Source organism: Protopterus annectens, chromosome 12.part0 (genome assembly GCF_019279795.1).
Source record: "Protopterus annectens isolate FY-2018-M chromosome 12.part0, PAN1.0, whole genome shotgun sequence".
Taxonomy (NCBI): domain Eukaryota; kingdom Metazoa; phylum Chordata; order Ceratodontiformes; family Protopteridae; genus Protopterus; species Protopterus annectens.
In genome coordinates, this window is record NC_056746.1 from 634,420,059 (window position 1) to 634,447,373 (window position 27,315).

The 27,315-nt window shown below is 42.0% G+C and overlaps 1 protein-coding gene across 3 annotated transcripts in view; it reads left to right on the plus strand.

Annotated features, from left to right (window-relative positions):
- Window positions 1-27,315, plus strand: part of MICALL2 (MICAL like 2) — a 976,695-nt gene that overhangs the window by 372,434 nt on the left and 576,946 nt on the right. For all 3 annotated transcript variants that reach the window (XM_044089760.1, XM_044089761.1, XM_044089762.1), the window contains exon 3: window positions 22,940-23,081. In XM_044089760.1, the coding sequence (XP_043945695.1) occupies window positions 22,940-23,081 (142 nt within the window). The remainder of the gene's footprint in view (window positions 1-22,939; window positions 23,082-27,315) is intronic.

Below are 27,315 nucleotides of genomic sequence, written 5' to 3' on the forward strand. Positions count from 1 at the left end.
TTATAAATTAAATTTAAAAAAAACTAAGATATTCCCATTAAAGACACCTACACCTTTTTCACTATTACCATTAGTAGGGCAGGTAAAATCAGAAGAAAAAATAAAATACTTAGGAGTGGTTTTCTCAACAGACAACAGAGATTTTTATCTCAATAATGTTAAGGTTATTTGGGAGCAGATAGTATCTGACTTGAAAAGATGGGATAATCTGAAATTACCAATAATGGCGAAGACTTCAATTATTAAAATGAATATACTTCCTAGATTACTATATATTTCTAGAGCATCACAAGTTCAAATCTCCAAAAAATTCTTCAAACAGCTTCATACAGAACTAGCTAGATTTCTATGGGAACCTAGAAAAGTTAGGATATCGTATGATAAATTGATGGCTCCAAAAAATAGGGGAGGGTTGGATCTACCTAATTTCGAAACATATTATTTAATAATAAACACCAATAGACTTTTAAGAATAATTAACTTTGATGGGTGTAACTCGAAATGGGTTCCCAAATGGCTGGTTCTTAATCATAAACATGTCAAGGAATTGGATATTAACTGCAAGGCATTACCTTTTTTAAACAAAAATACTCTTAAAGTGTACTTCGTGTTGGAACATATCAAAACATATATAGTTTCAGTACAAAATCTCTTTAACTCATTAAATCTTTTGCAAAGTATGATAATTCTTCAACCATTTCACAAAAATCCAAATCTGAAAATTGGTAACCAGCTGATAGACCTTAAGAAATTCCCACTTATAATTAATTTAACCCTACTTGATTTATATCCTTTTTTAGGTATCCCGATTCACAATATTTTAGAAGAGTTGAATCTCCCCAAATCGTATCTAATTATAATAAGACAATTAAAAGACCTATCAATAAGTTACCTTAGTAAAGGAAATGACATAATTAAAGAAGAAGATTTAAACATGTGTCTGAACTTATGGCAAACCCTTACACAGGAATGTAAATATATAACTGCAGCATATGGTTTGATTAAAGAAATAAAATATAATAATCAAATATTAATTTCCAAATACTGGAGAGAGAAATTGTTGACAATTGAAGAAAGTAAAATACTAAAAGCAATTCACTTAACCATAAAATCTGTGTCCCTTCAGAAGCTATTATTTACCCAATTGATGATATTTAATAATGCGTATTATACGCCTCACTCTACACAAATTTAACTCAAAGAACTCACCAAAATGCCCATATTGTATAGATCAAACAGCCGACCTCCTACATATGTTTTGGAGTTGTAAATGTATTTTCAAACTCTGGAATTCCTTGAAACTTCAACTACAAAAATGGGATATCAACATTCCACACTCTCCTGGGAATTTACGATTTTACATATTCCACCACCCAACTTGGAAAGAACCCAAAGAATTATACTAGTCAATATTTTTTGTTGATGAAGTTATATATAGCTTCCAATTGGTTGAACCCTTTACAGACATCATGGCAAAATTTCAAGATAGTAGCCACCAAACATATTCTAGCACATAAATTTCTAATTAGTGATCATAAGAAAAATGTAAACAATACAAAAATATGGGAACAAATCTTTAACATTGTATTAGCTTAAAGTTCCATTCCACTATTCGCTGGGAAAAACTGAATAACTGTTGAATTTTATTGAGATAAGTCTTATATGGTTACTAGTTCTTTTTTCTTCATTATTTTTTTTTTAGAAGTGTATAGGTATGTATAATGATTCTATGTAACTGTTGGAAGCATTCATGTACATATTGTAAGTAGTTGGTAGTACTGTATTAGTTGTTTGGAAAAAATAAAATAAAGAATTATTATTGAAAAAAAAAAAAAAAAAGTTATTTAAATTTTAAAATGTTAAACATGGACATGATGGAGTATGGGTTTTATGGGACATGATCACAGAATGAAGCTAAGAAAATAGACAGAATTATATTCTGTGTAACATGGACTATATTGAATGAAAGACAATGAAATCAGATGCAGTGGAAACTGGACATAAACAAAAATACTGGAAAAATATGGTTATGATTGTGGGTAAAAGAGTGGGGTGGAAATACTTAAAATGAAAATATCAATATATTGAATGATGTTAAAATATGCAAATAATGTTAATATGTAAAAATATGAATTGTATGTATGTATACAAATAAAAAACTACTCTTTTCAGTATATTCCATGAGATCTTTTATATCTACCCAAGCTACCACCAACTCTGGCAGATGGGGCCTCAATTTAACATCTCAAATGTTGTGTCCTGAAGCAAAAAATAAAAAAAGATGTGAAGGATTGAGAATATTGCTGTAAAACTTGGTCATGTAAGTCCTTAAAAATGAGAAGAATTAGTTATGTGAAAGCATGTGACAGCATCTTTGAAACTGAGTCCCAAAGTCTTTGAAAGAAAATTTTGCACACTCCTTAACTTTGTGAATGCTGACACTATTTTGTAAATACATTGATTCTGTGATGCTTTGAATGACAGATTACACTTTGCTCAGTTCATTATTCTTCAAGAATGTTCTTGCTTATTTTTCAAATATGTTAATCATTTAAATCTCTAACAAATGGGCCTTCACTGTCTTTCATACTGTGAATGTTGGTACTTTTTATGAAGAGTAGAGTCTGTAAGTCTTGGCAAAAAACTTGAATCATTGGAACAAGTGACCTTGTGATAGGGTACTATCCATAAATCCCACAGCACTGCTGCCAGATTGTCAGGTATAGGGTTTATGGAACTTAAATCTGTACAACTATCATTTAATTGGGAAGGTCAGTAGTTAAGTCTTGGATCCAGCAGTATTATCACCAGTTATACATGCATGGAATGATTCACCTTAATATCTTTTATGCAGTATTGCACTTGGTTAAGATTGACACCTGACACATCTAAGTAAGCTTTACAGTGCCATCTACAGGACAGAGTTAGAAATGCTTGACTCTCCTGGGTTTCCTGATTTCAACAACCACCCCATTCTTAACCCAGTTACTTCTAGTTCAGTTTTACTAAAAATAACTGAGACTTAACCAAACATTTTTTTCATGCAGATACTATTGCAGTGTTTCCTAAGAGGAGCTGCTGATATCTTATCAGCATCAGCATCAGTATCTCTTTTGTATATTCATGGTTTATTCTCTGACACCAATCTGATTACTAATCTGATACCAAGATCTCCATTAATAAACACTCTTCCAGTGAGCCAACCAGTATTAAGTTACAATAGCTAATAGCCAAGCAGATACCATCAGTCACACAGTACTGTGTAAATAACTTTAATTAATAAAGTAAGACATCAGCCGCAAGCTTTTACAGATGAACAAATTAAAACTCAATTATACGTGTGCACAAGGAAAATAATTTAGTGTTTCCTGTGGATAAACTAATGCAAAAAATTCTTAACTGCATTTCTTGAGGATGTTCTTCATGTTTCACTGTTGCAGTCATCACATTTGGGTTATCCCTGCCTGGAAAGCCCTCGGCCGGCCAGAATACCAGAGGCTTTAGATTCAGACATTGGTTGCTGTTGCTTGCAGACTGACATCAGGTCATCAGAGGTATAAAGAGAGGCAGCCAGCACCATTACATCAGTCTTTCTTGCTGCGGAGCCCGAAGCAGAAGCATTTCGCACCAGTGCTGGTTGGCCATTTACCTATCCTCGTTTTCCGAATTGAAGTGAAGTCTTCGAAAGCTAAGTACCCAGTTGGGGATCTTTTTTCTTGCTCTAACTGACGTCGGATAAAGTTAATAATTGTCTCGCCTGTGGAAAGCAGATTCCTCATAGAGATTTTCATTCTTACTGTATAACTTGCCTAGTCCTTGAGCACAACTTCCTCAATTGCCGTTTCTGTGTCTTGCTCAACCTGCATACTATCCGTCGTTGGGCTAAAATTCTAGCTAGGCATTTTCGTACATCTCGAAAGTTTCCCGGTTTTGCATTCATCAGCCATCTGACAGTTGATCTTCTGAAAAAGCGTAAAGATTAAGACAAAGACAGACTACAAAGGATTAAAACTTCGACACAACAGCTAAATTAGTTGTCTGTTCTCCGGGCCTTGGTGAGATGCTTTTACAGTCGTCAACACCTGCTTCAGTTTCTGTGCAGGCCTCTGTTGAGACCCTTTCGAAGTCCGCCATGCTGCACACCTCAACCTCCATTACCGATCCTGCGGTCGTCTCTACCTTGATGGGTCTGGAGCCACTGAGCAGGCACTGGCTTCCGAGGAGGGCCTTTGTACTACTGATTCCAGATATAAACCAACATCTTCAGTTCCGACTACCGCTGTTGCAAAACCGCCGTAATCCTTTCGACGTACGAGCAAAACTTCGACATGAAAAACAGCGCAAAAACAACCGACAACCTCTGCAGCAATATTGCAGTCCCAAATGCTAAGAATGGCAGAGGATCTCATTTACCTTTTTAGGGAATCTCAACCGACTACCGCTAAGTGAAAAAGAGACCTGTCCCCTGAGCTTTTGCCAGAATCTGATTCTGAGCAGTCTGAATCATCTGTTGAGGCAGATGAAATGCAAACACTGTCTGCATATGAAGACTCCAATGCTGAGGAATCAATACCCTCAGTCTCCCCTCCTGAGGATTTCTCATTTGGGGAAACATTGCATACCCTCAGGGAGCATTTTAAATGGGATAGTCAGGACTACCCTCAGTCTAAGAAGAGGCTTAGAGAATTTTTGGATTTACTCCAGCACAGACCTTTGGCCATTCCCCCAGTTTTAGAAGTGGTGGATGATGTCTACCTTGAAACCAGTTTAAGTCCTGACGGCATCCCTCCTGCTCCCAGGAAACCTGACAGATATTCCAGAGTCCCTGACTCTTATCGATTTTTGTTTAGAAACCCGGTTGCTGACCCAGAGGTGATCACCCAAGGCCCCAAAAGTGTCAGAGCTACAGCAGCAAAAAACCCTACCCCTTCTGATAGGGAATGCAGGGTGCTGCATAGAAAAAGGTATACACGTCAGCTACCCTTGCCATTAGAGCACTTAACTGTCAGATGTTCATCGTGTTACACTGCTGCAGTCATTACACTTGGGGTTATCCTGCCGTCAGGCGGTCCTGCAGTCGGCCAGATTTCCAAAGTCTTGGTCCGGCGTCGGTTGCTGTCATTTCTTCCCTGACGTCAGTGTGCCAGGGGTATATAAGATGCATCCGACGCCATTTTCTTCAGTCTTTCTTGCCGCGCGGTGCCCAAAGCAGAAGCAGTTCGCAAGTGTCGGTCGGCTGACTCCTGAGATTTTCAAAGTCGAATTTCAGATCTGAAGTCTTCAATAAAGCTAAGTACCCCGTTGGCGAAACTTTTTTCTTGCCTCAGACCGATGTCAGAAAAAGTTAATAATTGTATTTCTTGTGGGAAGCAAATACCTCATAAGGACTTCCACTCTTACTGTATTTCATGCTTAGGCCCTGATCACGACATCACTAGTTGTCGGTTTTGTGCTAGATTTAACAAACGCACTATAAAAAGACGTTTTGATTTTGCTTTGCACTACTTTGGCCGAAGGTTCAATTATACTATGCCGTCGGATCAACCGACGACCGCATTACCGAGAAAATGCAAGGACAAGGATAAAGACAGGCATCCGAGGTCCAAAACCGATAACGAAACCTCTTCTAGGCCAGTTGCCGGTTCGCCGGTTCTCAGTGAGGCGCTTTCGCAGCCCCTGACACCCGCTACCTCAGAGCCACAGGCCGCCTCCGACTCCCACGTGGAGACAACTAGGCCTCTGGAAACTCAAGGTATTGGGCCTACAGAAACTAATCCCTCAGATGGGTCCGGAGCCGCTGAGCAGGCATCGGCTTCTGAGGGTGTTTTCAGACCTTCACAACTTACCATTAAAACAGCAGCCAAGACAAAAGTACCATTAAAGGCAAAGAAACAAGTACAGCATTCTCCTGGACAGTCCTCCATGCCTAAGAAACAGATGCTTAACTCATTCCCTCCAGCACAAGTCTTTTGAGTGTGTACCTTTAACCCCTAGTGGGTGTGGCCTAAGCCTTTAAAAATGAAGTTATCACCTTACAATTCTAATAAATACTCATTGACAGAGGTCAGATATCAGTACAATTAAGTTTGCCATCATGTATGCTTCAAGATAAAATATTCTGATACCTTGTATGTAGCGTGGTTTTGGAATTATTAATGCAAGTATGAACAAGTAATATTTGATGCCTAGAGGAGAAGTAGGGGGTAACTGCAGATGCACCTGGAGGTGTCACTCGGATATAATGAGTTAAAATGGCCGAAGACCTCATTACTCTAATCAAGGGTTCCCATCCCCCTCCTGAGAAAAGGCCTAGGCAGGATGCAGACTGTGATTCCTCTGATCAGGTTTCCATTTCCTCTGATTTCTCTTCAGACCAGGGATACTCTGTACCTCCCTATGAGGACTCTGATGCTGAAGAATCTATCCCTTCAGCCTCTCCTCCTGAGGATTATTCTTTTGGGGAAACTTTACATACCATGAGGGAGCATTTCCATTGGGAAAGTCAGGACTACTCAGAATCCAAGAAAAGGCTCAGTGATTTCCTTTTATTGCCTCAGCACAGGCCCTTGGCTATTCCACCTGTACTAGATATTGTGGATGATGTGTTCTCTGAATCCAGCTTATCTCCTGATTCTTTGCCCCCTGCACCAGCCAAGCCAGATAGATAGTATAGAGTCCCTGACTCTCACAAGTTTATTTATAAAAACCCTTTGGCTGATCCAGAAACTATTTCCCAGGGTCCAAAAGGGGTTAAGGCTTCCATTGCAAAAAATCCAGTACCCTCTGACAGAGATTCCAGAGCTTTGGATAGATGGGGGAAGAAAGTATACACTTCTGCAACTTTAGCAGTAAGAGCTTTAAATTGCCAATTTCACATGCTTAAGTACCAACAATATTTAATGGCTCAGTTAAAACAGAAAATGCTTGCAAGCTCAGTAGCTCCTGATTGTAAAGAAATGCAGGATTTATTGCATGCAGTTGAACAGGCGGGAAAACATACTCTACAATGTGGTTTTGATTCTTTAGAGGCCTCTTGTAGAGCCGCAGTTACAGGTTCTGTGATTCGAAGACATGCTTGGTTAAAAGAACAGAGTTTACCTGATCATGTTAAGGCAAAATTATTGGATGCTCCTTTACAGCATGATACCTTGTTTGGTGTTAAGGCAGAAGAGGTGTTAAAGAAAATGGAGGATAAAACTAAATCTATGCAAACAGTCGAGGATTTCTTACAGGTACAGCCACTTCGATTTAGCAGAAATTGGCCAACAAAGACTTGGTCCTTTCCAGTGTCAGACAGGCCACAGAGAGGCAGATACAGACGCTCAAGAGGCAGATTTCAACCCCAAGGCTCAGACAACAACAGTGGGGCACCTCAATCCCAAAAGGAAGTGAGGACAAGTCTCGACCTTACAGGAAACAGTCACAATGACTTTCCCCTTTGTACGCCAAGCACTTCCCTTTTGGAAGGCCCCTTAGGGGGAAAACTAGCACTTTTTTCTCAAAACTGGCAAACAATCACCCAAGACAAATGGGTTCTGAATATTGTGTCTCAAGGTTACAGGTTCCACTTTCATACTTTACCAAGGCTAAAAGGAATGCCAGACCTGCCACAAAATCAATGGGCAGAGGCACAAAAACAAATTTCAGCCCTCATGGACATGAGAGCTATTCAAAAAGTACCACAACAGGAACAAGGACAAGGATTTTACTCAAAACTCTTCCTGGTCCCCAGAAAGGACAAGGCCTGGAAGCCCATACTAGACCTTTCAATTCTAAATACTTACCTGGATATTCCGAAATTCAAAATGTTGACATTACAGCAGCTTCTACCCATGCTGGGCAAGAAGGCTTGGCTTGTTACTCTGGACCTCAAAGAGGCATACCTGCATGTCCCTATCGGACAAAATTGCAGAAGATACCTCAGATTCAAAGCTGGTACAATGCACTACCAATTCTCTGCACTGCCCTTTGGCTTATCTACTGCACCCAGGGTATTCACAAAGTGCCTGGCACCAGTAATTGCATTTTGCAGACAAAAAGGAATTCAGATATATCCATACCTGGACGACTGCCTCATTCAAGCAGAGACAAAGGACATTCTTCTACAGCATCTGGCATTTGTAAAAAGGTTGCTAATTTCTCAAGGGTACACAGTAAATGAAAAGAAGTCAAAACTAGTGCCCTCACAACAGATTATATTCCTGGGTGCCAGCTTAAATACAATGGCCCAGATGGCTTACCTTATGCCAGACAAACAAGGTCAACTTACTCAATATTTTCAACTACTGGCAAAAAAGTCCCATCTCCCTGCAAGAAAAATTCTGCAGGCCCTGGGATTCATGGCATCCTGCATACTACTAATACCATATGCCAGACTGCATATGAGGAAATTACTATGGTACCTAAAAAGTGTCTGGACTCAACACTCTCACAGTTTAGAAGCAGTAATACCAATGATTCCCTGCCTACAACAGGAGTTTCGATGGTGGGGACAGGCATGTCACCTAAACAAGGGTCAGCCTTTTACCCTACCCACAGCCAGGCAGACTCTAACAACAGATGCTTCGGATTACGCCTGGGGAGCACACATGGCAGGAAAATGTATTCAGGGCAAGTGGACCACAGACCAGATGCATCTTCACATCAATCAAAAAGAGATGTTGGCTGTTCAAAATGCCCTAACAGCTTTCAAGGACCTTCTGCATCCAGGACAATTATTATTAAAGACAGACAACACCACAGTAATGTGGTACATAAACAAACAAGGGGGCACTCATTCTTATCCCCTATGCAGGCAAGCCATGACCTTATGGAACAGAGCTCTAACGTATCAAGTTCACCTGCAAGCACAATTCCTGCCAGGAAAGAAAAATACTCTGGCAGATGATCTAGGCAGAAATATCATGGACCCTCATGAATGGAAAGTGAATCCACAAATTTTCAGCATGGTAACGCAAAAATGGGGATGCCTAGACCTAGATCTTTTTGCCTCCCCACTGAATTGCCAACTAAAAAATTTCTGCACAAGGACTTATCACAAACAAGCATGGAAAGTGGATGCTCTTTTGTTCAGCTGGAAAAACCTAAAAGTCTATGCCTTCCCGCCACTGCCTCTCCTTTCAAAGGTGCTCCTAAAAGCCAGACAAGAAAAACCACAGATGATCCTGATTGCTCCAGACTGGCCACGCCAGCACTGGTATCCTATCTTAAGGAACTTAGCTCAAGGCCCACCATGGATTTTGTCTCAAATTCCACACCTTCTGACTCAACAAAACAATCAGATCCTGCACGGTCAGCTCAAAACTCTAAACATGGCTGCATGGCAGATTCATTAGTCAAACAGGCAGCACCTCTCTCTAAAGTTGTTATGGATGTCATTTTGGAGGCCAGGAGGCCTAGCACCAGAAAAGCTTACTCAGAAAAATGGAAGAGATTCTGCGCCTGGAACCAGGCTCAAAACCTTGACCCTCTTGTTCCAAACATTCCTCAGATTTTACAATACTTAACTGAGATGCTGGACAGAGGCCTATCCTTCTCATCAATTAAGATCCACGCCTCTGCCATTTCAGCACATTACAACACGGACCCTCCTTTATTCTCTCATCCCTTGCTAAAACAGTACCTCAGAGGGGCTAAAAACATAAGACCACCCCGGAGAGCACCAACACCAACTTGGGACATCAATTTCATTTTGGAAAAACTTACCCTGCCACCTTTTGAGCCAGCCAATACAGCCCATCTAAAATTTTTATCTTGGAAAACAGCTCTGCTCCTGGCAATAACTTCAGCACGAAGAGTCTCAGAGCTACAGGCATTAATGGCAGTGGAACCTTTCATAAATTTTCATCAGGACAGGGTTTCTTTAAGGACAAACCCTACCTTTATGCCAAAGGTGGTATCTAGTGAGGCTCTTAACCAAACCATCCATTTGCTAACTTTTTATCCAAACCCCCAGAATAAAGGGGAGAAACTTCTGCATTCTTTGGACATACACAAGCAGCTATGCTTCTGCTTGGACAAAACAAAAGCTTTCAGGAAAACTGAGCAACTGTTTGTAGCATATGCTGCAGGATCACAGGGCAAGGCTTTCTCAAAGCAGACTATATCCAGATGGATAGGACACTGTATACATTACTGCTACACACAGCATGGAAAATCAGTCCCAAATAATATTAGGCCACATTCCACCAGGGCAACAGCCACTTCAACAGCCTTTCTCAGAGGGGTACCTACCAAGGAAATTTTGGAGGCTGCAACTTGGAGTTCAGTGCATACCAAGCATTACCACCTGTCTCTTTACTCTAAATCCAGAGTAGGATTTGCCACTGCAGTTCTGCAGGGCCTCATAGCCAGTCCTAACTCTTTATAGACCAGCCACCCAACCTTAGCTTTGGGATTCTACCCAAGTGTAATGACTGCAACAGTGTAACACGATGAACATAGTACAGTTTTGTACCTACCATAAATGTAGATGTTCGAGTGTTCATACTGCTGCAGTCCAGGTTACCCTCCCTCCATCCCCTCTGAACTAGCTGGACTTATCTATAACTTTCTATCCTATACAACCTTTGTGGTGTATTTGCTTGTAACTGAAGGTATTGTTTTATTTTTATATGTATATTTTTTATTAGCAATATGTATTGCCTACCTACTTGGGGGCACCTGACATCTGGGGCAAGAAAAACTGAAGAAAATGGCGTCGGATGCATCTTATATACCCCTGGCGCACTGATGTCAGGGAAGAAGTGACAGCAACCAACACCGGACCAAGACTTTGGAACTCTGGCCGACTGCGGGACCGCCTGACGGCAGGATAACCCTAAGTGAAATGACTGCAGCAGTGTGAACACTCGAACATCTACATTTATGGTAGGTACAAAACTGTACTTTCCACATGTTAAAATATCAGCAGCACATTTTGGAACTACTAAAGAAAAAGATTGCTACCTTTCCAGGTATGACAGAATATAAGGAATTACAGGAATTAATGCATTCTGCCTGCCAGGTGACAAGGCATTCTTTGCTCTGCAGGTTTGATGCTTTGGAAGCCTCATGCAGGGCAACTACCACAGGATCTGTCATTCGTAGACATGGATGGCTTAGGGAACAGCCCCTGCCTGACCATGTGAAATCTAAACTTTTGGATGCACCCTTTCATAAAGATAACCTATTTGGTAACAAAGCAGAAGAGCTGCTTAAAAAGATGGAGGAAAAAGCAAAATCTATGCAAACTGTAAAAGACTTCTTCCAAATACAACCACAGAGGTTCAGCAGACACTACCCATCTAAGCATTGAGCATTTCCAGCAACCTCTAAGCAAAGTCAATCTAGGTCTAGAAGCAGCAAAACAACCAGACCATTATCTCAGGGCTCACAGAGAACAAAACGGTGGACCTCTTCTACCCCTAAACCAGGGAGTTCCAAGCAACCTCCCTTTAGTAAAAACAATCAATATCTCCCCCCAAACCCCCTCCAATTCTGTCACCCCCATTTAACCCCTCGGAGGAAGGCTCTTAAACTTCTCTCACATCTGGGCCACCATCACCGACAACCAATGGGTCCTCAAAATAGTCTCTCAAGGATACAAATTCTCTTTTCACACCCTACCTATTGCCAAAGGGTACCCAGACCTTCTTCCAAATCAGTGGACAGAGGCACAAAAACTTATCCTCACCTTACTTTCTATGAGGGCAATAGAACCTGTACCACAAGAGCAGGTGGGACTAGGCTAAAGGAAGGCACTTGGTACCCCATTCTGGATTTATCCACCCTCAACACCTTCCTAAATATTCCAAAGTTCAAAATGCTCACCCTCCAGCAGCTCCTACCCATGCTAACCAAGGATGCCTGGCTGGTGACTCTGGACCTAAAGGGGGAATACCTTCATATTCCTATCAGGGACTCATGCAGAAAATACCTCCACTTCAGAGCAGGGACTCAGCACTTTCAGTTCTCTTCTCTGCCCTTTGGCTTATCTACTGTGCCCAGAGTGTTCACAAAATGCCTTGCACCTGCCATTGCTTTTTGCAGAAAAATAAATATTCAGATTTACCCATACCTGAACGACTGTCTCATTCAGGCAGTTACCCAGGACAAGTTGCTGCAAGCCCTATTCTTTTTGATAAACCTTTTCACCTCTTTGGGGTACACAATCAATGAAAAGAAGTCAAACCTAGTCCCCACAAAAAAGATTGTTTTCCTGGGAGCAAGTCTAGACACAACTTCCCAGGTGGCATTCCTCATACCAGAAAAGCAAATAACTCTTCCAGCTTACTTTAGGCAACTAGCCAACAGACCCCAGCTCACTGCAAGGAAGATCCTGCAAGCCCTGGGGTACATGGCCTCTTGCATCCTTCTTATTTCATATGCCAGACTGCATATGAGGAAACCACAATGGTACCTGAAGAGTCTTTAGTGTCAACATACACAGGATCTGGAAACAAACCTCCCCTTGATCCCATGCTTAACAGCAGAGTTTCTTTGGTGGGCCAAAGCCTGTGCACAGAACAAGGGGCTACCCTTCCTACCACTGCCTGCCACCCAAAGTCTCAGCACAGACACGTCAGAATACGCCTGGGGGCTCACCTGAAGGGCAAATGCATTCAGGGGCAATGGAACCAGCAGCAAATATTCACTGCACATAAACTTAAAAGAAATGCTGGCAGTACTGCAAGCCTTGATGGCCTTCAAACTTCCCCTCACTCAAGGAACTCTCCTCATCAAGACAGACAATACCACAGTGATGTGGTATATCAACAAGCAGGGAGGAACTCATTCCTATCCCCTGTGCAGGCAGGCCATGGCCCTATGGTCCTTGGCAGCTGGTATGAACCTACATCTGATAACCCAGTACCTTTCAGGCTCACTAAACACACTGGCAGACCAAATGAGCAGGCAGGCACTGGACCCACATGAATGGCAACTCAGCAGGTCAACCTTTACTCAGATTATCCAAACATGGGGAACTCCAGAGGACAACCTCTTTGCCTCACCCGCCAACCACATTCTCAACAGGTTCTGCACAAGGGAATAGCACAGCAGGGCTTGGAGAGTGGATGCACTATTCTTCTCTTGGGCACTCCTCTCAGCCTATGCATTCCCTCCCCTGCCTCTCCTCCCAAGAGTGCTAATAAAAATAAGGGAAGAAAAGCCAAGGATCATTCTAATTGCACCGGACTGGCCCAGACAGCACAGGTACCCTCCTCCTACTCACTGTCACAATCCACCCCTTGGCATCTACAGCAGACCCCAGACCTGCTGACACAGGGCAAGGGGATTTACCTGCACCCACACTTACAAACCCTCAACTTGGCAGCTTGGCTCATAGCCTAAATCGCCATCAATCTGCCCTCCTCAGTACTCAGGTCTTGGAAATCCTCAGAGAAGCCAGACGCCTGTGCACCAGAAAATCCTACGCAGATAAGTGGAAGAGGTTCGGCATCTGGCTCCAGGTGAAGGGAGTCTCTGTGCCTCAGCTAACTCTCCCAAATATCCTGGACTACCTGGTTGACCTACTTAACAGGGGCCTTTCCTTCTCCTCCATAACAATTTGTGCCTCTGCAATATCTGCACATTGCAATTCAGAACAACCTGATGTTCTTCGTGTTTCACTGTTGCAGTCATCACCTTTGGGTTATCTGCTTGCAGTAGCCCTCAGTCAGCCTGATTAACAAAGTCTTGGGTCCTGCGTCGGTTGCTGTTTCTTCTTCCATGATGTCAGGTCATCAGGGGTATAAAACATGCAGTCGACACCATTACATCAGTCTTTCTTGCCGTGCGGTGCCCGAAGCAGAAGCAGTTCGCAAGTGCTGGTTGGCCGACTCCTGAAATTTTCCTTTTCGAGTTTCAGAACTGAAGTCTTCAAGTAAAAGCTAAGTACCCTGTTGGGGAAACTTTTTCTTGCTCTTAACCGATGTCAGTAAAAGTAAATAATTGCATTAGTTGTGGAAAGAAAATACCTCATAAAGATTTTCATTTGCACTGTATTCCTTGCCTAGGCCCTGACCACGATGTACCTCGCTGTCTGTTTTGTGCCTTATTTAAACCACGAACTATCCGTCGTCTGTATATTTTTACTTCTAAATATTTTAGTGCTCAGTTCAACTATCCTGATATGTCTTCGGTAAGCCATCCGACTACCAACATTCCGAAAACACGCAAAGATGAATACGGCCACCTAGGCCCAAAGCTGCTGACGACACTTCTCCTAAGCCAGTTTGCCGGTACGCAGTGAGGCACTTTCGCAGCCCCTGATTCCCGCTACTTCAGATTCGCAGGCCTCTACTGAGACCCATTCGGAGTCCGGTATGCTGCGAGATGCTTCAATTTTGGAACCTGCGGATGTGTCTACCTTGGATGGGTCCAGAGCCGCTGTGCAGGCACCGGCTTTTGAGGGTATATTCAGGTCTACTGACTTGCGTATTAAACCGATGCCATCTTCTTCTTCAAGGCCTAAATCTCAAACCATGCCTAGAAAACTGACACCCAGGCCAGATGGTCAGGCCTCTATGCCTAAAAAACAAATGATAAGAATGGCTGAAGACCTTATTACTTTAATTAGGGGAAGCCAACCTTTCCCCTCTAAGAGACCTAGGACTGAGTTTGCTTATGATACTTTTGACCAGGATTCTGAAGTTTTTGTTTCCTCTGATGACTAGAATTTACCCTTATCTTCCTATGAGTATTCTGATGCTGAGGACTGTATTTCCTCTGCTTCTCCCCCAGAGGATTTTTCTTTTGGTGAAACCTTGCATACTCTCAGGGAGCATTTTCATTGGAAAAGTCAGGATTTCTCTGATTCTAAAAAGTGGCTTAGGGGTTACTTACTCCTGCCCAAGCACAGGCCTTTAGCCATACCTCCTGTACTAGACATTGTTGATGATGTCTTTTCGGACTCTAGCTTGGCTCTCTCAAGTTCCTTTTTAAAAATCCTACTGCGGCTCCTGAGACCATTTCACAGGGACCCAAGGGCATTAAAGCTACTACTGCCAAAAATCCTACCCCCTCTGATAGAGACTCCAGGGCGCTGGATAGATGGGGTAAGAAGGTATACACTTCTGCAACTTTAACTGCCAGTTTCATATGTTAAAGCATCAGCAGCATATTATTTGGATTGCTTAAACAGAAAATGATGCTGAGTCCTGATTGTGCTGAAAATAAGGATTTACAGGATTTACTGCATTCAGCTGAACAGGTTGGAAAACATACTTTGCAATGTGGTTTTGATTCACTAGAGACATCTTGCAGGGCTGCTGTGTAACTGGGTCTGTACTTTGAAGGCACGCTTGCCTTAAGGAGCAATCCTTGCCAGATCATGTTAAAGCAAAATTACTGGATGCTCACTTAAACCAGGACCACCTGTTTGGCAACAAGGCAGAAGAAGTTCTTAAAAAGATGGAGGAAAAAGCTAATCCATGCAAACTGTTAAAGATTTTTTACAAGTACAGCCTCCAAGGTTTAGTAGGCATTGGCCTTCCAAGAATTGGTCCTTTCCTGCCTCTTTCAGACCCTCTCAGTCCAAACCCAGATCCACAGAGCTCCCAGGCTTCAGTCCCAGGCTACGCACAGGACTAAGCAGTGGGGGGCCTCCACTTCCAAATCTGGGAGTAATAAAACTCCCCCTATGGTAAACTGTCTCAACGACTTTTTAAAACTTCCAAGCCCTTCTTAACTGACTGCCCCTTTGGGGGGAAAGATTGTTCTTCATGCCAAGAACTGGGAACTCATTACCCAGGACAGATGGGTTTTAAATATTATGTCCCAGGGATACAGATTTCACTTTCACACGTTACCAACACCAAGCAGGTGGCCAGATCTACCCCCAAATCAGTGGGCAGAGGCCCAAAAGCAAATACTTTCTCTCTTATGCATGGGGACTATTTAATTGGTACCAGAAAAGGAAAAGGGACAAGGTTTCTACTCTACACATTTCCTGGTGACCAGAAAAGACAATTCATGGTGTCCTATCCTGGACCTGTCTACTCTAAACCCCTTTTTGGTCATTCCAAAGTTCAAGATGCTAACTTTTCACCAGTTGCTCCCTATGCTAGGCAAAGATGCCTGGTTGGCAACACTAGATTTTAAAGGAAGCATACCTGCACATCCCAATCAGGGAATCTTGCAGAAGATACCTACGCTTCAAAGCAGGCTACATGCACTATCAGTTCACTGCACTGCCCTTTGCTTATCGACTGCGCCCAGGGTATTGACAAAGTGCCTAGCTCCAGTCATTGCATTTTGCAGGCAAAGAAATATTCAAATATACCCATACCTGGACGATTGTCTAATTCAGGCAGAAAGCCAGGACATACTTTTGAATCATTTGGCCTTTGTACAAAGGGTACCAACTTGTCTGGGGTATACCATAAACAAAAAGAACTCACACCTGGTACCCTGTCAGCAAATTATTTTCCTGGGAGCAAGCTTGAATACAACTTCCCAGATGGCTTTCCTCACGCCGGAGAAACAAATTCATTTGATAACCTACTTCAAACAAGTGGCCACAAAAACCCTGCTATCTGCAAGGCAAATACTACAAGCCTTGGGGTTCATGACCTCCTACATCCTTCTAATGCCATATGCAAGACTGCATATGAGGAAACTACAATGGTATCTAAAAAGCCTATGGTGTCAACATTCTCAGGATCTAGAAGCAATGATTCCTATCATACATTGCCTACGCCTAGAGTTCCTTTGGTGGGCAGAGGCCTGCCACCAAAACAAGGGACTACCATTCACACTACCCCCTGCCACCCAAACCCTAACAACAGACACATCAGACTATGTATGGGGGGCTCACTTGGCAGGGAATTGCATTCAGGGCAAATGGAACCCAAGTCAAATGCACCTGTATATCAATCAAAAAGAACTGCTAGCTGTACAGAATGCTCTGACAGCCTTCAAGGACCACATTCTTCCAGGACAATTAATGGTAAAGACAGACAACACCACTGTTATGTGGTACATAAACGAGCAGGGGGGTACCCATTCTTACCCCCTCTGCAGACTAGCCATGGCATTGTGGAACACAGCCTTGAGCTATCAAGTGCATCTACAAGCTCAATTCCTGCCATGAAAACTAAATACACTGGCAGACAGACTAAGCAGAAACCTCATGGACCCACACGAGTGGAAACTGGAACCAAGGATTTTCAACATGTTGACAAGCAAATGGGGATCCCAGATATAGACACGTTTGCCTCCCCAAAGAACTATCAATTGGACAAATTTTGCACAAGGACTCCTCACAAACAGGCATGGAAAGTGGATGCTCTGTCCTTCAACTGGAAAAATCTATCAGTTTATGCCTTTCCTCCTCTGCCTCTGCTCTACAAAGTACTACTAAAGATCAAACAAGACAAGCCAAGGTTGATTTTGATTGCACCATAGTGGCCACGGCAACACTGGTACCCCCTCTTCCGCAGTGTGTCACTTTTGGCCCCATGGCACCTGCCTCAGACTCCTACCCTGCTGTCTCAGCAGGAGGACCAGATTCTGCATCCTCAGCCTCAAACTCTGAACCTAGCAGCCTGGCTAATTTCCTAATCTCTTCTTTACCATCCCTCAGTAAACCAGTGATGGATATTATTTTAGATGCAAGGAGGCCTAGTACTAGAAAATCTTATGCTGAAAAATGGAAAAGTTTCTGTGCCTGGAACCAATCTCAAGGGATGAGCACAGCAGCGCCCAATTTACCTCAGATTTTACAATACTTAACTGAGATGCTTCACAAGGGCCTGTCTTTTTCCTCCATCAAAATTCATGCCTCAGCCATTTCAGCTCATTATATCACAGAACCTCCCCTCTTCTCTCATCCACTGCTCAAGCAGTTCCTCAGAGGGGCCAAATATTTAAGACCACCCAGGAGAGCTCCAACCCCAGCCTGGGACCTTAACTTTGTATTGGAAAAACTCGCTCTTCCTCCTTTTGAGCCAGCTGCTACTGCAGATTTAAAATTTCTTTCTTGGAAAACAGCTTTCCTTTTAGCAATCACCTCAGCTAGAAGGGTATTGGAATTACAGGCCCTTATGGCAGTGGAACCTTTCATCATCTTTCATGCGGACAGGGTGTCCCTTAGTACCAATCCCTCCTTCCTGACTAAGGTGGCATCCAGTGTGGCACTTCATCAGTCCATCCATTTGCCAACCTTCTTTCCTAATCCACAGAACAAAGGGGAATGGATACTGCACTCCTTAGATGTGCACAGACAACTTAGATTCTACTTGAACAGGACTAAACCTCAAAGGAAATCTGAACATTTGCTGCAAGGACAGAGAGGAAGGCTATTTCAAAGCAAACCATTTCTAAATGGGTAGGCCATTGCATTCATTTCTGCTATAAGCACCATGGAAAACCTGTCCCACAGGGGATCAGACCCCACTCAACCAGGGCTGTATCTACCTCTACAGCCTTTCTCAGAGGCGTTCCTATCAGGGACATCCTAGAAGCTGCTACCTGGCATTCTATACATACTTTCACCAAGCGTTACCATTTGCCAATTTTCTCTAAGTCCAGAGCTTGCTTTGCCACTGCAGTCTTGCAGGGCATTATAGCTGGTCCTAATGCTATCTAAATTCCTCCTCCCATCCTTAGCTTTGGGAATCTACCCAAATGTGATGACTGCAACAGTGAAACACGAAGAACATAGTACAGTTGTGTACACTTACCATAAATGTAGATGTTCGAGTGTATTCTCTGTTGCAGTTTTGGTTACCCTCCCGCCAGCCCCTTGACTTCTTTTGGTTATACCTCTACTCTCCTTTACTATGCTTAAAAGCTTTTTGGTGTATTTGCTTTTTTGTTGGAGATGTAACCTTGTATTTTATATATATTTAAATTTCTCCCCATAAGGGGGGCACCTGACATTTGGGGCAAGAAAAACTGATGTAATGGCATCGGCTGCATGTTTTATAACCCTGACGACCTGACGTCATGGAAGAAGAGACAGCAACCGATGCAGGACCCAAGACTTTGTTAATCAGGCCGATTGAGGGCTACTGCAAGCAGATTACCCAAATGTGATGACTGCAACAGTGAATACACTCGAACATCTACATTTATGGTAAGTGTACACAACTGTACTTTTTCTCTCATCCCCTGATCAAACAGTTTCTCAGGGGAGCTAATGACCTGAGGCCACCCAGAAGAACTCCCACCCTCGCTTGGGATCTTAACTTCACTCTGGAGAAGCTTACCTTACCTCCTTTTGAGCCAGCAGCCTCAGCAGACTTAAAGTTCCTTTCCTGGAAAACTGCCTTCCTCCTGCCCATTTCCTCTGCCAGAAGGGTCTCCGAGCTACAAGCCCTTATGGCGATCGAGCCCTTCATTATCTTTTATGTTGACAGAGTCACCCTCAGAACTAACCCCTACTTTATGCCCAAGGTGGCTTCTAGTGTGGTCCTAAACTATTCCATTCTCTTACCCACCTTCTTTGCCAACCCACAAATCAAAGGTGAACGGATTCTGCATTCCCTAGAACTTCATAGGCAGCTAAGGTTCTATCTTGACAGGACTAAGCCTTTCAGGAAGTCTGACCAGCTGCTAGTCAGTTTTAGCTTTGCCACGGGGGCACAGGGCAAGCCAGTCTCTAAACAAACCATTTCCAAATGGATAGCACACTGCATCCATTTCTGCTACAAGCACCATGGTAAGCCTCCAGCAAAGGGAATTACAACTCACTCTAACAGAGCAGCCTCCACCTCAGCAGCCTTCCTCAGAAGAGTACCTACTAAGGACATTCTGGGAGGCTGCCACTTTGACATCTGTGCACACCTTCATCAAGTATTACCATCTGCAGCTTTTTCTAAGTCTAGGGCAGGGTTTGCCACTGCAGTTCTGCAGGGCATGATAGCCAACCCTTAGTCCCTGAGCTACCTCCACCCTGTTCTAATAAGCTTTGGGAATCTACCCAAATGTGATGACTGCAACAGTGAAACACAAAGAACATAGCACAGTTGAGTACACTTACCTTAAATGTAGATGTTCGTGTGTATTCACTGTTGCAGTCCTGGTTTCCCACCCTCCTGCCCCCTGCATATCTGATACTCTCTCTGTTTCCTTTTTTCTCCTTTTCTAGGGCAGAGACATACTGTGTTTATTTCTTACTAATATGATTGGGATCAGTCCTCTGATCCATGCCTCCTTTTGGGGGCTCCTAACAGTTATGACAAGAAAAACTGATGTAATGGCGTCGGCTGCCTCTCTTTATACCTCTGATGACCTGACGTCAGTCTGCAAGTGACAGCAACCACCACCTGAATTCTAGCCGGCCGAGGGCTATCCGGCTAGGGATAACCCAAATGTGATGACTGCATCAGTGAATACACTCAAACATCTACATTTATGGTAAGTGTACACAACTGTACTTTATTTCCAGTTACTTATTATAGCTGACTGAAGCCTCAAAATAAAAATGAAATCCAACAAGTTTGTGATCCAGAAATCCTTGGTTTAGTTTTCTCTGGAAATCAGAATTTCTCAAGTCCAAGTGATAGTCCTAGGTAGATAGAAAGAAAGGCTAGCAGATGCTCTGGTTTAGTATACTCCACAGAGGTTGAAAGATTTCCAAGTCCAAATAACCGTCACAAACCAAAAGGAAGAAAAGGATAGCAACCACTTGGTTCAGTATGCACTACAGAGGTAGGATTTATTCTAAATACAAGTAGAATCTGTCTTTTCTTTTAGAACCAGCTGCTAAAATGTGCCAGTAGTTGCATTCTATGATGTGGCAATTCAGCTTTTAAGGAAGCGGTAAGCATTGCAGCAACAGCAGCAAACAATTTCATGTTATTAAAAAAATGTTATAAATTCTGCACTTATAATGAAATGCCCAAAAGTTTGCAGTTTCAAATCCAATAAAATGTGCATCAGCTGACCGGCCTTGTGAATACAAAAATGAAATATGAAAATATGTTATATATAGTAAATCTCTGAAAAAAGCAGACGCTGGGAAAAAATACACTCTAAAGGTTTTCCCAATGCTGATTTATGTGTTTGCAATAACAAATAAACTTTCCTTCATTTTTCACTGATACACAGTTATATGAGCACGTGTGCACACAGACACACACACACACACACATATATATATATATATATATATATATATATATATATATATATACATAATGTATAAATGTAAATAAAATGGTGCAGCGGTTAGCATTGCTGACTCACAATATTTGGCTATCCAGTGAGGGTGCCTTCTGTGCAGAGTTTGCTTGTCCTTCCTGATCTACATGAGATTTTTGTCATTGTATCTGGTTCCACAACGTATATGGATTTCAGTCTTGAAAATTGCCTCTGTGTACATGTACAAAGACAGTGTATCATATAAAGATAAATCTCAGTCAGGATGGTTCCATACCTTACACATATTGCTTGCTATTTTAGGCTCTTACTTTGATTTATTCTGTTTTAGTATGCTAGTCTGTTATGGAACCTGGGACTCAAGAACAAGAAGTGGACACAGTATATGTTGACCACAGTAGTGTAGCTAGGGTGAGGTGAAAGGGGTAACTGCCCGGGACACAAAGTGTTAGGGGGGCAGGATTGGCTGATCAAGATCACTCTTTAAATTATACTGCTTTAAAAAAATGGTATTGCAATTTCAGTCAAACCTGACTGCTATAGCCCTCCGTTTATGGTTTAAATTGTAGCAAGTAGTTTGCTGCAGTTTATATTTCTTTCCTTTTTTCTTTTACTAAAATGTGAGGGGAGGGGTCTGGAGTAGGGGCAGGGGCAGTACTTGATTTGCTGCTGCACTTTTGGAGCCCCAGGTACCTGTTTACAGACTATTTTTCCTTCTCTTTTGAAGAGCTGGGACGAGAAGGAGGGAAAGTGTGTGTATCTGGTCACCTGGTTGGTGCATGACTGCAATGAGTGGGACATGTGTATTGCTTTGTTTCACCTTTTTGCCCTTCTGTTGAAGAGCTGGGGCAGGAGGGAGAGAGGGGGGGTGTATAGCCTCCAACCCTGCCAGTACAAGGAACAAAGCTTTTTTTTTTTCCTCTTGAAGAGCTGGAGGAAGGTGGATTGGGCACTGTCCGCAGGAGGCCAGTTTTGTAGAAGTTCTAGTTCATGGGACTGGCACAGGGCACTAGTTGAGCCAGCTATGGCTTTAGATTAGGCAATCAACAAGTATGTTTTTGGAAGGTAGGAGTAAACTGGAATACCTGGAGAAAGTCCACACTACTGCAAGGGTAATATACAGACTCTGTACAGACAGTAACTGGAAGCCAGGATTCAACCCCAGATCCTAAAAGAGTGAGGTAGATATGTAATTAAATAAAGCTTGCAAAATCTGTGCAGCCCAAAAAATAGACAAAGAAGCAATCAAGGGTTCATGTAGCCATAGATGAGAAAGCAAGCCACTGAAGGAATACAGTGCATCCGAAACCCACGTAATATAAACCTAATAGTAGTGTCATGAATCAGGAACCCTTGATTGTTTCTGAGGCAGAAATGTATCCATTCAGCCACTGTCCTGCTTATGTACTAGTCCTGCCTATGTACTTGCATGTCTGTATATAAAGCTCACCGAAGTAAGTTTAATTGAAATTGCATCAAAGTTTTATTACATTTACACTTTCTTTTTCATTGTTTCTTTGTGTATTATCCATGATGCTCTGTCATGCATGTGAACACCATCTATTTGTACCAGATTTATTATATTTACTGTACCACTGTGTTTTTCAAGCTTGTAAACCCTATTTATATGTACTAGTTTTTTTTCTCTCTGTAAAATATATATAAATGCACACACACACACACACACACACACACACACACTAATTTTTTTTTTTTTTTTTTTCAGTTACTTACTTAGCACTCACTGTCTGTCATTCTCTACAGCCAGACACTTATTTGTTTTTTTCCCTGTAATGTGCTGTAATAGCTCCCTGGAGTGTTGTCTGACATTTGTCCCTTTCTCTTGCCGTAGGCATTCAGAGTGGCAGAGGAAATGCTTGGTATTCCAGCACTGCTTGATGCAGAAGACATGGTGGCCCTTCGAGTACCAGACCGACTCAGTATCCTTACCTATGTCTCTCAATATTACAATTTCTTCCATGGCCGATCTCCGAGTGAGTCTTGCTTTTTTTTTTTTTTTGCTCTTTCATTAGTTACATATTTATTTTAGATTGTTGTTAACTTTATTGTGCGCAGTCACTGACTACCAGGGATTTTTCATGGCATTTTCTTTTAGTTTTTGATTAAGAAAGCTTATTAGTTAGTGAACTACTTTGCACAAATGATGTGAACTCAGCGATTAGGGAAAAACAATATTCAGGTGGTAGAAAAGAATTCAGATGTCAAAAAACAGCTGTACCAGTTAAAGTATGAGGAAGAAGGAAAGTCAGTTATAAAATCATTGATCGAGAATGAAGAAAGAATAGCTGCTTCATCCAAGTAATTAAATGTCTGAGGAATCTGTGTAATCTATTCTTTCAGTGTTTGATGGCATTAGTACCATCTAACCACTTATCTGTTCACAGTTTACTAATAATTTAATAAATAACACACACTTGGGCACACCCCCATTCCTCTCAACTGCACCTATTCATAGGTTCATAGATAAGTACTAGGCTATCTGCCCTAGGGCCTGTACAAGCCCAGCCAAAAAGGTACCTTAGCTTTTGCCACCCAAGAAAATTATTTTCCTGTGCCACTGTCGAGCAGAGCCACAGAAGTGATCCGTGGAGTGAAGTTCCTATTTCCCATCCAGTCATCAAGATTTTTCTTGAAGAGTGCTAATGAGGAGCTTTGTTTGATATAGATAGATAGTTTATTCCAGAGTATGGGAAGTCTCTGGGACAGGAATCTATCCCTCCAGCATGTTCTGTTTATTGTGATGACAAGGTTTAGGTCTCTAGAGCGTGTAGCTCGGAGGGATTGGGATTTCTTTAAGTGGAGCATGTCCCAACAGCTCTGGGTTGGACATAGCTTTGTGTATGTTAGGCAGAGATTACCACTGAGTAAGCGATATGCGACGGAGTAAAGCTGGAGTTTTTTGAGACTGTCTGCGTAGGGCATATGTTTGAGGCCGGTAATCCTCTTTGTGAGGTATTTCTGCGGCCTTTCCAGTTGTTGTAGATGTCTTGTGAGGTACATACCAAAAAGGGCGTTGTACTCTATAATGGGTCTAATGAGAGATGAGTAGAGGGCAGGGTTGCCAGATTTCCGACTGGCTGGGTAAGGATAAAAAAAAAAAAAAAAAGGTCTCTCATACTGTGAGGACCAAAAAAAAAAAAAAATGTCCCTTCATCAAAGAAAGTAGGTAGGCCATCAAATTTAAATATTTGTCTTTCCTCATTAACCAGTCTTGACACCTCACAAAGAAATTTGGGATGTGATGGTGTTTAATTATAGGTTTTGCACTTCTCCTTTTCTGCTGTTCAAGGTTTTGAATTGCATAACTTACATAATACAGTGCCAGGGTTATTACTCTAGTAGGAATAAGCAAAAAAAAAAAATCACATTTGTATAGTAGAAGACACCACCTGTTTGCTTCCTGACTCATACGAAACAATATTTTGAAATTTGTCTCCTCTGCTAGCACATTAGGAAAACATAAAATAAATGTTCATATGTTGTTGATGCTTCCATAAAGTTAGCAAATACTGCAGTAAGTGAAAGTAGTACGATGCCGTTGTTGGCTGAATTGGTAAAGGAATGAGAGCATTTTGGACCCTTGCTTGAGAGAAGACTCTTGCCATTGCAGCACTAACAGTTAGACTCATTTAGTTAGGACTTAGTGAGGACCAAAAAGAAAAAAATACAAAAAAAAGATCTTTAAACATGGAGCTACTTCTGTTTAATACAGAACATCAGGCAGTTCCACATTAAACACAAGTAGCTCCGTGTTTACCGATTTGTGATTGGCCCCATATGCTGGTATACGAGCCAATCAAAAAACTCGCAAAAGGGAGCTGTGTTTAGTGCGGAACTGCCTTATGTTCCGCATTAAACACAACTAGCTCCGTGTTTAGCGATTTTTGATTGGCCCGTATGCCGGTATACAAGCCAATAAAAAAACTCGCAAAATGGAGCTGTGTTTAATGCGGAACTGCCTGATGTTCTGCATTACACACAAGTAGCTCTGTATTTAGCGATTTTTGATTGGCCCGTATGCCGGTATATGAGCCAATCAAAAAAAAAAAAAAAAAGCGGAGGGCTGTTTCGCCGAGATTTAAACTGGCAATGTGGGACTCAGGATTGGGCTGCTGATCCCAGGACAATCCCGCTCAAGTAGGGACATCTGGCAACCCTGGTAGAGGGGAATAGTAACCTCTTTTTTTCTGGATGAGAAACCTTTTGTGATGAGGTGTGCCATGTAGAAGGATTTCCTGACTACTGTAGCGATGTGATTATCAAAGGAGAGAATACTGTCCACCTGTGTCCCAAGGTCTCTTATCACACTTTCGGTGTTAAGTATACTACGGCCTATGTTGTAGTTCATGGGTACAGAGTTTTTACCAAAGGGGATGACAATGCACTTTTTGCCACTGAACTTGAGGCTATAGCTTTGACACCAGGCATCTGTCTCAGTGAGGCCCTTTTGTAGTTTGTCCACATCATTAGGAGTTTCGATTATGGCTCCTAGTTTGCAGTCATCTGCGAACTTTGTTAGTCTGTACTTCAGAGAAGTAGATGTCACCAAACATCTACAACTTTGTCTGTTGCACTGCCCTGTCCCTTCTCTTGGACTCAGTAATGCCAAACGTTAATTCCTAATTCTCACTTGCAGATTCTTGCTTCAAAATATGTTGTTCGGTTAACTTTTAAAGCAATGTCAGTAACATTTAAAATGTTTCCCCTGGTCTGTAGTGTCTGCCTCCATAGTACATCCACTGCTCTTTAGTCTAGAGTGAGTTGAGAGTTATGGAACCCTCCACCCTCATACACAGTCAGACACTCCATGCATCAAATACCCCCCACCCTATTGCACTTTCCCATTCACTCATCTACACAAACAGTCATACACACAGCCACACACATATTCCCCAAAATGACCTGTCCATCAGACTCCATGACATTTACCTCTTATGTGATCTCATCCATTGAAAGTAATGGGTGAAAGTGAGCTTTTGGCTGATTTAATTAATGCAACTGATGATAGTGATTTATGTAGTTCTGTGGTTCCATGAATTGGTCAGCTGCATAACTCACTTACTGCAGGCATTTTTGGGGAAGAGCACATGACTCATTCTCTTATAACCCCCCCCCCCCCGGGGGGACATCAAAGAGGAAAACAGGAAAAAGAGCAGTGTTGCAAAGATTGCTGTTCATACTGTTTGAAAGCATAACTGTCATGTCTGTCATGAGTTCAGATTCTTCCGTCCACAGGCATTCATGAAAGTATATTCCAAAAAATTAAAAACATTTAACCAGTTTAAAATCTAAGTGACTCAAACACAGCTTGGTTTAAAATCAACTCACACCAACTTTAAAAACATAAAAAAATTAAGTAAGTAAAGGAAAAGAGAGTATTTTTAACAAGTATGCCTCCACAAATGTGTTTACATAAAACACCGCAAATCAGTAACATTTATGTAAAAATTGTTGGGGCATTAATAGTGGGAATGTGAGTTGCACAGTTTTCACTCCATTTTGCTGTATGAGGTGATTAAATTCAACATTTGTGGGTAAATTCTACACAACCTATATCCCACCACTGATAATTATTTAAGTAATGCAGGACCAACTGAGATCTCAAAATAAATTGAGTTATGAAAGGAATAGTTAATCTGCTGATCTAAATGAAACCCTGGTTATTTAAAGGTTATGAGCAGCTGAAAAAAAGCAGGAAAATGATATGCAAGTTCAACAATTTGTATTCAGTAAGGAGCAAGTAAACTAATTGCATAAAAGTTTACACAACCCCATCAATTGAATATCCTTAAGAAGAAGGTGATCAACTCTGTCAAAGGCATTGACAAAATGAAGAAACACTGCACTGATAAACTTATTCTTAAGTTTTGTCAAGAACAATATCAGTAAACTCAGTAACAGCTGCATCCCTGCTGTAAGCCTTTGTAAAGTCATAATAAGCTTCGTAGAAGGCTGTCAAGTTTGTGTTAGTGAGTTGAAAGTGTAAGGTTTACATTATGTTGTTTGGAATTTGTGCATAAAAGGTAAGTATGCCTTTAATGATCAGGATTACCAGAATCAGCAGGTTTGACTATAAGAACAACTCAAGACATGTCGTAAAATTGTGCCATATCACACATACAGAAAACTGTACAGAAACTCATACCGGATCGGTCGAGGCCCGGGTTAACAACGACCGCCACCAGTACTGTTGGCCAACAGGGTGCT